The sequence below is a fragment of the Sphaerodactylus townsendi genome, linkage group LG10, assembly GCF_021028975.2.
Source record: "Sphaerodactylus townsendi isolate TG3544 linkage group LG10, MPM_Stown_v2.3, whole genome shotgun sequence".
Classification (NCBI taxonomy): Eukaryota; Metazoa; Chordata; class Lepidosauria; order Squamata; family Sphaerodactylidae; genus Sphaerodactylus; species Sphaerodactylus townsendi.
The window spans coordinates 22897297-22910852 of NC_059434.1; the positions used below are offsets into that span (position 1 = coordinate 22897297).

Genomic DNA, 13556 nt, shown 5'->3' on the forward strand with positions numbered 1-13556 from the left:
CACATGGGAGAGAACTCCTGTTTTCTATCAAGTTTAGTTATGAAAATAGGATTTAAAACAACTCTGGTGACTGTGCTATAGTTGTACCTATCCATTTTTTATTAACATGTAAGGGACAGAATCAAAGCATTAATACCATAAACAGCAGCAAGAATTAACAGATTATTTCCACGTTTTATATTTATACAATATCATGCTATATGTTGTTTAGTAGTACGGAAAGTCTCGCAAGACTGTCAATTTCAATTACGGCATCTGCTTTGTACTAGATAGCTCTTTGCAAATGAAACAGGCAAGATTTTCATCACTCGAGTAATTGTCTTAAATGTACCCTCCTGAATGGGTCATAGATTTGTACCCAGGACTAATTAGATTAGACCCAGTACAGCTTCTGGGCCAGACAGTAATTTATCTGATGAGCAGAGCTTCAGAATACTAATTCTCTTGCTTGCAAGTGCAGCTGCATAACGGGCAAGCGTGTATTGGTACGCAGATGCTATCTGTTCTGCTTATCTGCTCAGTGTTATTAAGCCTAGACCTAGAGCCTAGCTCCTCACTCTAATAAAAAAAGGGAATCTATTATTTCTGAGGCCAATGCTTCATAACCCCCACAGAGGACTGCAATAACGGAAATGAAAAACTTGACAAGCAATCTCTAATCTGTCTGTGAATCTCAGTACTACTTCTGTGCCATGCAGTGTTGCTTTTATATTTAATATAGGACATAAAATGGATCCTTTAGCCCAAGCAGATAACTAACTACCTGTGCATCTGTGGCGGCTCCATGAATGCCATCGTCTGTACCAAACGTCCTTTTGCAGTCTTTTAACCACTACAAAACAAAAGCAGGAACAAGCTTAAAGTTATTCTGCAAAACAAAACTATTTGGAATATGAGCAAGGACCTGAAGAGCAAAGGAAACATACCCAGTCCTCTTAAGCTTTCAACAAACCTAGACTGTTGATTCAATATATGTTTTGCAACTATCTGAAAATATACTTGCTCTATTGGATTTGACGTTCTAATTCATAGGAGAGAAAGATATGTGACATAAATTATTATTTTCCTCGTTAGTTTTAAATAAATGTTGCTGTATAATTTGAAACGATAACAAAGAAAAAGGTAACCAGCACAAAATCTGTAAAAAGATAAAACTATTATAGCCATTCTTTCCACTATAGCATTTAGGTTATACATATTTTAAAAATAATGGTACATGTTTAAACAATCAAAATTAAGCATGTAAACATCCATTGGCTTCACTAGGGAAAAGCGAAGAACAAGTTTAACTGATTATTGTGCTAAACTTTGATTGGCCGAGGCAGTAAAACGAGAAGAATGCGTGCTTTATCTCATTGGATGTTATAATGATCTTTCCATTACGTTTGTACGAGAGAAAATAAAATTGAGATTTCCCGTCAGATTAATCTATTAAAGAAATACTTAGTTAACTAGGACTATTTGCTTATGTGGACTGCAACTGGAATCGTCTAAATGTTGTGGTGTCAGTTTCAATTAGCGGCGTATATGCCAGGGTGCGTTTTCAGAGTCGCTGATCTGATAGCATCCCTCAATAACATAACAGGCTGAAGCAAAGTAAAGGATATTAACAGAAACAGAGAACATGACAGCCCATGAATGGAGGACCGCAACAGGGCTCAGGAGAGTCATATTTTCTTCCTCTCTGTTTGGGCATACAGGTAATCTGGGATTAGGAGGTCCAAGACTTTCCCACTACTGCTCCTTTGTGCCGTCTGTATGGGAGTGTGAGTGCTGGCATGATGCTGGGGAGTTAATTCTTCAGCCCTCTATTTGCCTGGGCCACAGTACCTCTGGTGCAAATCAATTTGTGTTGCTGCCATCTAATACAAGCTAAAACTCATTTATATTTAATAGTAACATATTTCCCTTTATATGTCTGCAAAATGATGTACAAAATGATGTACAATTTTTTTTCCATTTACATAAACAGTATTTTATTTTATTATTCTTCCATGCTGGTTTATTGTTCCCCATTGCAGACATATGCAAAATCAAAACTATATTGTAAAGGAAAGTAGTCTGGAAGAGCCCAAGGGGCAAGCGCGTGCGCGCGCACACACGCACGCACACACAAAATGGGGCCAGTAATGGTAAGACAACTAGACATTGACCTAAACAGTCAGAAGCAGGATTCCTGTCACAGCAAGACGCCTACAGACACATGCTATTTTGTGTCATCTGTTCCCCTTCTGCATATTAGGTTGAGCTGCAGAGGTTGCACAATAGGGAGCCAGGGGCTCTTGCCTCAATCCCAGCCTGCCTACAAGAGATGGAATTATTAGGGAGATGAGCATCAGCACCAGTTGGGATTCTCTCTGAGATGCTGCATCAAAGCAGTACTTGGATCGCTCCAAACGACACTGGCATTTCTTCTGCCAAATACATAGTAGCATCCCCAAGCTCAGAAATCTCTAGGTAATGGAACTTGAGGTGGTCTTGTGCCACTATAAACTTAACACAGTGTTGACTGTGTGATTTTCCAATAAAGTACATATACTGAATCTTACTTAAATGATATTACATATTTATCAACAGCTTCCAGCACGCGTGGGCCATGCATGTGTGACGTGTCACCTTTGTTTACTGCCTCCAATCCAGTGCTCTGTGTTTGCCCACTCTCATGTACTTACACAGATTTTCAGGGAGTGGGTTGTAATCCAGGGGATCCCAATGTGGTGCCCATGGGCGCCATGGAATCTACCAGCACCCTTCCTGGTGTCCACCACATGTTTCTAGAAAGTGGGTGGGGCTAGGTAAGCCTTTTGTCCAACAAGGGTTCTAGTTGGCCATTGGAGATGTTTGAAAACATTGCTTTGGAGGCAGCTGCCCCACAGCACAAAAGATGGTCACTGTGTGATTGAAGGTGAGCTGCAGCAGCTATTTTATGACTGGCTTCACCTCCTGCTGCAGCCATTTTGTGGCTGCACCCACTGTGATAGGTCAGAATTCAGAAGATGCCCACAGGCTCAAAAAGGTTGAGGACCCCTGTCATAGACAGTGCTGGGAATGAGTATGCATTGTACAAAACTAAGGAAAATGCATTCACCTCAAGCAAAAAGGTATACTGTAACTAACATGTCTATTTGCTTTCCTTGCTGTAGCTGCAGTCAATTAGAATTAGAATATGGAACCCTTATCTCCCACTTACTCAGTGCACAGCCACGCATGCAAACTCTCAAAAATACCTGCATGTTGTTTATATACAAAAGAACTTGGAAGTTAGTAGCTTGAGCATGACCTTTGCCCTTGTGTTGCAACAGGCCACTCACAGCATGAGCTGTCGGGACGGATGCTGTCAAAGACTGCCTTGGGATGCATACCTGCACCCTGCCTGTCTTTCACAACAGTCTTTGTGTGTCATGAGGGCAGGGCAAAGGTTTAAGTTGGTTATAGGTTTATTTTTGAAGCAAGTGAAAGTCTTCAGCTGGTCTGAATTAATTTCACGGCTTGGCTCCAAAAAATCAACCATCGTGAATACAGATTTTGCTCATTATTGACAAAAACTCTCCACTGAGATAGAATTGCCTAAAATTATCATAATTTCTTGCAACAAAGCTGTGTGTTTGTTTTTTGGCACTGCCAATTAAAAAAAAATCTTTATCTGATATGATGAACAGACTGAATAGTATTAGAGCTAAAACATCAACAGGAGATTTTCTATGCTTTATCTCTAAACTGTTTTGCATATTTGTGTGTGACTTATCCCTCTCTCAAACAATGTGGGGATGACAGGTATTAGAAGCCACATTAAATGCATGTTTTCCCTGACAAGTAATAATATTTGGCCACCCAAGAATGGCATTACTCTTTGTCTTGAGGTCCCCATCTGTTAGTCACATGAACTCTTGCATCCCATTTCAACTTCCACAAAAGGACGGAATAAGACCTCCCCAACTACCTCCTTCTTCCACCACAGGGTATAATTCAGTATTCATACATCACTGTACACTTGCCTGCTCTGCGGCTTCTCTTTTAGCATTGTAAGTATCCAGATGTTCTTGGAGCTCAAGAACACTGAACTTCAGTGTTTCCAGTAATCCATAAGACATCAACTGCAATATTAAAAAGTAAGATGGTTTAGAAGACTGGTTATAACATACTAGCTGCATTCACATAGCAGGTACAAACTCATAATTTTGTCTCTAAAACCTTTATCATCTAAAACTTAACTCGTGCATTACATTAATGGCCTGCTAGGACTTGTACACTAAAAACTCCAAGGGAAAGGGGGAGTTGCAAAGACTGTTCATCCCGTGTAAGTTCTTTGCAGTAACTTCAGATAAAATCCATGCCCACAACAGTGCTATAAGGATTTCTGGTGTATGGCAAGACTGAATGAACACTGTCATCACAGCAGCTGCATATTCTTGCATGAGATACTTAAGCACTGTTCAAAATGCTCTGCTGAGACATATTCCTCCATCAGTGGCTTAATCATCCCTGATAAAGAATTTTCTGTGATACAGTGGAGCCAAATTGAACCAAAGTTACTAACATAAACAGGACTTGCCTAGGAAAGTCCTGTGTTATCAAATGCCACCCGTTATACATATAAAGGATGGAACACATGAAAAACATGACAATTGTATAATTCAGATCATTAGAAGGAGTGCAGTCGAGCTGTGATGGTCTTGTAAAATAATCATGTGCTGGAAATTATTTACTTGTAGAATAGTTTGGAAATAATTTTACAACCATGATAGATGCCAAACCTGCCACTATATAAGATTATAGAGCAAGACAACAGAATTCTCCCATGTTATCTTTATCAAGATAAGATCTAAACATCTGCAGAGGTGAAACAATTGCTAGCATATGCCTGAGTGAAGTGTCCCAGGTGTTTGTTTCATTCAATCTAGGTGCTTGTTTCATGGAGTGGTGCTAATTTTGATATCCTGACTAGAATAAAGTACTATTCAAGTCAAGGGAGGATGAAAAACCTTATCAGAGTATGTTAAATATAAGGAACATGGAATTATCTTTATTAGACAAGTCAAAAAATAAATTACTAAAGAACAAACAACAATATTATTTGAAGTAAGTGTTAAATATGTCATACAGGTTTCCTTCTTTAAGAACTATTTTTTTAGCATTCATAAATGTACCTATACTGGGCAACCAACACTGATAAAGAAGACAATGTAACGATATGGGAAGCATATAGGAAGTGAATACAATTTGATACTGTTCCAAAAGGTATCAGGTATTCACTACGGTTGCCTATTTTTGAAACATACATGTTAGTTTCATGAAGTTATTGAATTAACTTTTACCTTTCAGTTCTTAAAAACAATAAAGACCTGAGTAAGTCCTAATTGACACAACACAATTTATTTTCTAAACATATCTGGAACTGGATAAGTCCTTAATACATATCTTGTTCATCAGAGAAGGACTCTGCATATATAAATAAAGGAGGCGTTACCGTTTCAGCATCTACGAAGACTGTTGGGCATTCTGAACACATCATCATCACTTCAAGTGAACTTTTAAATTTTTTTCCAATTCGCTGTAGATTCTCACCAAGAAAACTGACAGATTCGTGTGTAATAGCACCAAATTTCCTTTGAATGGTCTGTAAAACAAAGTAAAAGAAAAAAATTACTTAAAAACAGTGTGGGGTTTTTTTGTAGATTAATTTTGGCAAAATATGAAACTGAGTTAGAATTTTGTAAAGCAGTCGTGAGATCTTTCAAAAGCTTAAACCCCAAACATCCCTATTGGTCTCTCAAGGTGATACTTGGACTCAAACCTAGTGGTTAACAGGTGAGATAACATTTTTTCTTGGCAGCAGCTGAGGCTATGATGCAAATTACACCAAGGAGAAGGGCTTCCTCTAACTACCTGCAAAGCTTCTGAGTCAATTGAACAATAAAAGCAGTGCACCAGCATGGAAGAATGAGCTATGAGACTTATTTTATAGAGTGCAACAAGATTCTCCTTTGCTTATAGCAAACTATACAGTAATGAACACTGTATATCTAACAGTTATGTTTCTTCCGAAACAGGTTGGAAAGGGCAGTTAGTACTTGTTGTAAGAACCCACTATCATTCTTTTTTCTAGAACAATACATTTTTGCCTTGAAATCCTGCTGTGACCAATGGACCACCCAGTTGGGGGCTGTGGAATCCTAATAGCTTTGTTACAAAGGAATCCCAAACAGTATCAATGAAACATTTCTTCTGAAATGGGAAGAAATACTATTTATTTTGTGAACGTGAATGAGGGAATGTTCGATAGCTACCTGAAACAACCGAGAGAACACGTGAAAGGTATAAACAGCACAGGATCCATCTGTGTCTGACAGCATCTGATTAACATGGCAACGCCAAGCTTCCTCTTCATCATCATATGATGCTGGCTGGAACGCTGCCAGTATGGCAGAAAGAAAAGGCGAAGGCGGAGGGGATGCCTGTGCTTCCTGAAAGCCATCTTGCTCTTCATCTTGACTATAAAGAAAGCACATACAAAACTTAACGCAAGTGAGTTAAGCAACTGCTATGTCAGAGCATTACAATCATCCTAACCATGCAATTTAGGATACATGCATAAAGATTACCCTTTAAAACTAGTATGCAGTTTGATTTGAATTACGGCCTGCTTGATGCATTGTAAACAATCACAGGAGGAAGAAGAAAGTTAAAGCTTTGCTGACCAATATCTATATTTTCAAACATCCAATGAGTTTTAAAGAACAAGCAGAATACAAATCGCTTAAAAACATTTTAAATGCCCCCCCACCCCCCGCAAATTCTGTCTCAATAAAAACAGACAATGCCTTTCTTTTCCATTATATATGGATAGCAAAAAAGTTAAAGTACACTTGCTGGAGTAAATCCGTTTTAGAACGTACTATTCTTTTCCAAAGTCTTAGTTGCTTAACAGGCAAGTTTTTAGCTCTTTTACAAACATATTGTCCCCAAATTCTTACCTGATATTACAGCCCTTAATTATTACAGATAATCCATAATTCCAATAAGCAATGTTCTAACATTTCTATCTGCCCAGAAGCACAGTTACAAAGTCAGGCGGAGTATGGAGTCCTCTGGTTTCAATGTTGCATTATTTGAGCAGAATTGGAGTTTAATCTTACTAGTATCATCACTCTCCCGTATCTAGCAACAGTTTAAAAACATTTTAATATGGTAAGGGCACCTTTGGGCAAAACAATCCCACGTACAATGGGGAGCAGACCCTACAGATTCTTTGTGGTGCTGATTAAGTCCAAGGTCTACAGACGTTTATTCACTGCAGAGCACATTGCTGATCCCAATGTTTCTAACTCAGTACTGCTAACACCCAGTAGTTGGAGCCTACTCTCCATTAATGGTGTAGCACAGGTGTCAGATTTTAGTAGAGACCCCCATTAGACACCCATTTAGTAGAGACACCCATTAGCTTCTGTGGCAAAACTGCTTTTCCAATGTAGATGGACTTGAAAACAGCCTCAGTGGTCTGCATCTGGGCATGAAATGCAGTTTCTCTGTAGCCTTCTGACCCTAGGAAAGGTCATTTCCAAGGATGCAGTACCCAGGGAGGAACAGCCACAAGGGTTGGAGGAGAGTGAGGAATGATGAAGGAGTGAAATTGCTGTTCCTTCTTTTCCAAGTGTCACTCCACTGACAATTCCACCTATTTACACCTACTCACTCCACCCCACTGCCCACCCAAGCTGTTCCCTTTGCAGTCTTTGCAAGCCCAGGAACCATTTTTCTTGAGTTCAGAAGGGACTGGAGGCGCAGGGAAGAATGTGGGAAAACTCTATAGGCCTCCCTGTATGGATGGTTGGGTACAGTCCAATACTTCTATTACAATTATTTTCAAAGCAGTTGTATTAGGTATTATTTGCTTTGATCAAAGGCTTTAAATACTCTCTTGTTTAATGTGGGCAGCCCTCAGTAACATGGTGCATTCGTAATCTTACAAACGGGATTGGGGCCCACCTTGAAACTCCCTTCATTTACTACTTCTCAGTTAACCTGGAAAGAATTCTATCATTGTAGATTATCCCTAAAACCCTGGCTTTAACTATGACTTGAATATAGTTGCTACTAGTAGTATCCTTGAAGTTTCCTCATTTTGGAGTTGGCTCTGGAAAGCACATTTTCAAAGCTGAATTTAATACAAAAGTGATTCCTGTGTAAGTTAATATGACCCCAAATGCAGGCCACCTCTAATTTCAAAGATCTCTCTCTAGACCAACAAGGGAACAGACAAACATTTTTAATGCGAGAAGAAAAGACAACTTTACAGCTTTACCTAGACAAACCAGAAAAGTCAGCTTCTTCTTCTTCACATCTTTCGTCTAGTTCCTTCAAAGCAAGGGTAACATCATCTTCACAGACTGATCCCGAGTAGCTCTCAGTAGCTGGGTGATCTGGAATTTCAGGCGGTTCTTCCAACTCCAGAGGTTCTTGGCAAATCAAGGGCTCCTGCTGCTCTTGCAATACAAACAACCCAGCGTCTTCACTTGCAGTACTAACTTGTTCATCCTTCATGGGCGAACTGTCATCCTGGAAAACAAACAGCATATTTTTTCAGCGCATACAGAGGAAGGCCTCTGTCTTACTGAGAACAGTAGTACAAAATCCAAAATGTATTTTGCATCATCCAACTGTTAAAGTTTTAGATTTACATTAGCATGTTGAATCAACTACTTTTGTATCTTTAACAAAATATTTTTCTATTCATCATTAGTGTTGAAACTTTTTAACATAAATTTGAAATTGTTTTTATTAAAAAAACCCAAACGATTCACTTCTTAACACACTAATTAAAGTATTAAAAACTATCAAAAAGCTACACAAAACGTTATCGAGATCTTCATTGCTCTGTAGATAGAAAATGACTCCCCCCAAAATCAAGGGTCTATGTCAGCAGCAGCTGAAAGAAGTCCTCCTCTTTTCAGTTTCCTTAAATAATCATGTCAGGTCTTCCTCTTTCCCTGCTGCCTTTCAACTGTTCCTAGCATGATTGCCTTTGCCAGTGAGTCTGGTCTTCTCATAAAGTATCCAAAGTACGCCAGCCTCAGTTGAATCATTTTTGCTTCTAGAGACAGTTCAGGCTTGATCTAGAACCCATTTATTTGTGTTTTTGGCAGTCCGCAGCATTCATAAAACTCTTCTAGCACCAGATTTCAAATCAATCCGCTTCCTTCATGTCAGCGTCCTTCACTGTTCAACTTATGGGGAATACTGGGGAATAAATTAATTTGATCTTGGTCACTGGTGACACGTCATTACACTTATCATGGCTGCCTTTTCCCTGTTGCCCTTTGGGTTGATGATGGCGCCAAAGAACAGAAAAATTTGAACAATTTCAATTTCTTCATGGTTAACCTTAAAGTCGTTTAATTCCCCTACAGATATTACTTTTAGCTTCTTGATGTGCAACTGTCATCCTGTGTTTTTGGTTGTCTTTTTTGGTTGTCTTTTTAAAAACCTTTTTTTTTTAAAAAAGGAGTCATTTTAAAGTCTTTACTATTTTTGGCCAGTAACGTGGCATCATCTGCATATCTCAATTTGTTAATGTTCATTTCACCAACTTTCATTCCACCTCCATCTAAATCGAAGTCTGTTCTCCTTATCATACATTCTGCATACAGACTGAACAGACAGGGAGATGAAATACATCCTTGTCTGACATCTTTGCCAACTGGAAACTATTCTGTTTCTCCATCTTCTGTCCTAGCAACAGTCTTGTGTCCAGAATACAGATTGTGCATCAAAACAATCAGATGGTGTGGTACATCCATTTTTTTAACCAATCAAAGCTTTTCATGATCACACAATCAAAAACTTGGCTGTAATATATGAAGTACAAACTGATTTTCTTCTGCAATTCTGCTCCAGTTTGCAATATGATCTCTAGTGCCTCTTCCTTTTCTGAATCCACCTTGAACAGTTGGCATTTCTCATTCCATACATAGTAACATTCTTTGTTGTAGGACTTTGAGCATCACTTTACTCATGTGAGATATTAATATGATGGTCCGATAGTCACTGCAGTCTTTGACATCTCCCTTGTTCAGCACTGGAATATAAATTGACTGTTTGCAGTCTGTACACCATTGTTTTGTTTTCCATATTTGTTGGCATATTCTCCTTAGGATTTTGATGGACTCTGTTCCTGTGGCTTGGAACAGCTCTATTGATATCCCTGGTGATTTGTTTCTCCCCATTACTCTCAGTGCTGCTTTCACTTTTCTTTCTAAACCTTTATGTACTCCTCCTTCTTTGAAGGAATCTATCATCCTGTCATGTTTTCTGTATAAGTTCTTCATTGTGCTGTTCCCATCTTTTCTTTATTTTCTCCTGTTCAGTTAATGTATATCCATGTTGATCTTTCCACATGCCTAATCATGCATTATTTTTTTCCCTTTGATTTCTTGGATCTTGTGAACAGACCACTGGTTTTTCCTTTCTTGTTGTTCTATTTCTTTACACTGGTTACACTTTTTGTATGTGTGAGTTGTGAATAATGCATTTAGACCTCTGATTCTGTTTCTGTGCTTTTTACTTTTGCTTCCCGTCTATCTGCAGCTGCCTATCAACACATCCCTATACTGCTTTATGCCAGTGATGCAGTTATTTTGTCCAAAACCCCAGTAGGTCTAAGAAGAGTCCTGAATAGGTTTGTGAAAATGAACATCTAATACTTAACTATCAAAAAACTGAAGTGATGTCTTTGGGTAAGTGTCCAAAAACTAGAGTCTGGAACATCTGTTTAGTTGCCTGAAACCTGGTTGGCTTCACAGAATTCTCACTCTTCTGTTTTATTTTGTGCTTCTAGCCCAAGACATCCAACGATTCTTGATTTGCTTTGTCTCCTACTTTCGCATTCAAACCTACTTTGCCCACCCAATATACAACAAGCTCACCTATTTTTGAACTGGACTCTACTTCTATCAGCTAAGTCATGAGGCAGAAGAGCCCCTTTAAAAAAAAAGAGAGTACCTGCTGCAGAAGACACGTCTTCACACAGCGCCAACTAGCATTTCTTTCAGGAGAGAATACATGGCTACTCTCTGTTTCCTTATTTTCTCTGTCCTATTTCTACCCCAATCAACTCCAGGCAAGAGGAGCCACTTCAAAGGATTTCCTTATTCCTGCTAGCTAAGAAAAACTAGGTGACGGTGCCACACCTTTGCAATGTGAGAGGCACAATGTGAGAGGCACAGTCAATATAAGCAACTGTGGTTGCTTATATTGACTGTTGGAAACAGAGGCGTAGATGCCCACACAGTGGTTTCCTGCCCTCTGAAGACAAGAATAGCTACATCAAAGATACTAATGAACATAAAAATAAAGGAATACTGAGACTAAAAATCAAAATGTGAAGATCCTGGATAATTGCTGATACACCAGAAACTATGTTTCCACTTAATTCCTTTCTGTTTGTTTAGGGCAAGCTCAAAATCTGGTGGTGAGTCTGCCAGTGCAACAAGTACATACAAGCTATTCTTCAACATATGCAATACATTCCTTAAGAAGGGCTTGGCAGTAAGATCCAAGCTCACCAAGGACAGAAATCCTGAGGGCTTCTGAGATGACTGTGCTCCTATAAATACTAAAAACACTTCCACTGCCTTTCAGTTTCACGCAATCGGCATTTCAAGAGGCAGGTATTTCCCCAAATACTGAACACAAATAATGCTCACCCTGAATTCAAGTAAGCTCTTCATAACAATAGCAGTTTTAAAACTGATCCTTGCTGCACAATACTAAGACAGCAGACAAGCTCAAAGAGAAAGATAATAAGATAAACATTTCAAGAATACCCTTCTATATAGTCTAGTGGATGGTCCTCCTCATAATGCAACACAATGAAGCTAAAGCTCCCAGACGTTAGCTCTGTTGGAGAGTGCCCAATTTTTATCTTTGTGTTCTTTTTGTACAAATTTTGTACTACTGCTGTGCTATCACTTACCCTTACACCCAATACTGAAAGAATTGAGGAATAGGTTCACTGCCGCTGTTTGGCAACAGGAGGAAGAAAGGTCTTTGGACAACCTGAAGAGGCCAAGGAGAAGGCACTTTTATCTAACTCCATTAAAATGGCTGCCACAACCTTCCCTCTTGAGGAAGGTGCCTAAGGCCTACAACAGCAAAGTCTGTCCAAACCTGCCCTGTGCTGGTTCTGAATGCCCTAAGATGAAAAAGAAAACCAAGTCTGCCATTCTTTCACGTGGCATTTTCTCTGCAAAAATTTCAAAAATCAGAGATGAACCGACTTTTATCTGAACAAGTATCACACAGACCTTTCTGTCTGTAAACAGCAAAGATACAATTAAAATACTCACTAGTTTCTTAGCCATTAGCTGGGAATCTGGCTTATTCCACAGAGGCATTTCCAAATGGGGACGAGGGGGAAATGCCACTAGCATGTAGAAGCACTGTTCACAAGGCCTCGCTGAATCAACCAATTGCTAACACTGCTGGCCTGAGGTCCCAATTAAAGCACCAATCACAAACGCAAAGGCAAAATCAAACATTTGGTGGGGGAGGGTGAAAGAGAGAAGAGGAGGATATATTGGAAAGCAAATATTGCAGGAAAGTAATTGCATACCCAGAAAACCATCTTGCTTGATATTGTTCTGCACCATTGGCAGTTCAGCTTTATTTTTAACCTGTGGTGAACATCGTCGGCCAATCAAGGGAATGATTAGTTTCTAGAAATGTGGTCATTCCTCCATGCCATCACAACAGGTTAGAAATACTGAAATTAAATTACAAAATCAACATGACAGATGAAAATTCCTTCAGAAAGGAGGCCAAAAGCTATTGCGCAGTGCTAGAAAGAACCCAGATCAGTCATGCGCCAGCCCCCATTTCTCCCCACCTCAGGCAGCTGATTGCTAGCATTATCTAGAGGGGAAACATCCAAGCTTGGACTCTCTGCTCTGAGCTGAAGAACCTCTTCTGTTCCCACGCTGCTAGTGGAGTCTTGAGACTGGAGTAACAATCCTCCATGATCTAGTGCTGGGTCATCAGCAGCTGAGTCGTTGATTAGCTAAGGAGGCAGACAAAAAAACAGAACAAATACAGATTCAGAGAAGTAGAAAACACCGCTATTCATTTATGTACGCTTCAAAGCAAAATACCAACAAAAGCTGATACTAGCTATCTACCCTGTTTCCCCGAAAACAAGTCCTAGCATTATTTTTTGGGATTTTTGAGGATGCTTGAAATGTAAGCCCTACTCCAAAAATAAGTGCTAGTTACAGATTCCCCAGCACAGCTGATCTGGTCATGTGGGGGGTGTAAAATCATGTAAAAAAATAAGACATCCCCTAAAAATAAGCCCTAATGCATCTTTTGGAGCAAAAATTAATATAAGACCATGTCTTGTTTTCAGGGAAACACGATAGAAACGTCATAGCAGCCACTTTTATTTTGGGTCAAGAGACACCCCCCACTTTTAAAAAGAAAAAGGCACATTTCCATGGGAAATATGGGAGGAGGAGGAAGAAGAAGAAGAAGAAGAAGAAGAAGAAGAAGAAGAAGAAGAAGAA

At 39.3% G+C, this 13556-nt stretch overlaps 1 protein-coding gene across 1 annotated transcript in view; it reads right to left on the minus strand.

Annotated features, from left to right (window-relative positions):
• The window catches only part of FRYL (FRY like transcription coactivator), a 188735-nt gene that overhangs the window by 14059 nt on the left and 161120 nt on the right, over positions 1 to 13556 (minus strand). The window contains exons 55-60 of the mRNA XM_048508727.1: positions 12884 to 13054; positions 8303 to 8556; positions 6288 to 6492; positions 5468 to 5617; positions 3996 to 4094; positions 764 to 832 (exon numbers count right to left, since the gene is read on the minus strand). Of these exons, the coding sequence (XP_048364684.1) occupies positions 764 to 832; positions 3996 to 4094; positions 5468 to 5617; positions 6288 to 6492; positions 8303 to 8556; positions 12884 to 13054 (948 nt within the window). The remainder of the gene's footprint in view (positions 1 to 763; positions 833 to 3995; positions 4095 to 5467; positions 5618 to 6287; positions 6493 to 8302; positions 8557 to 12883; positions 13055 to 13556) is intronic.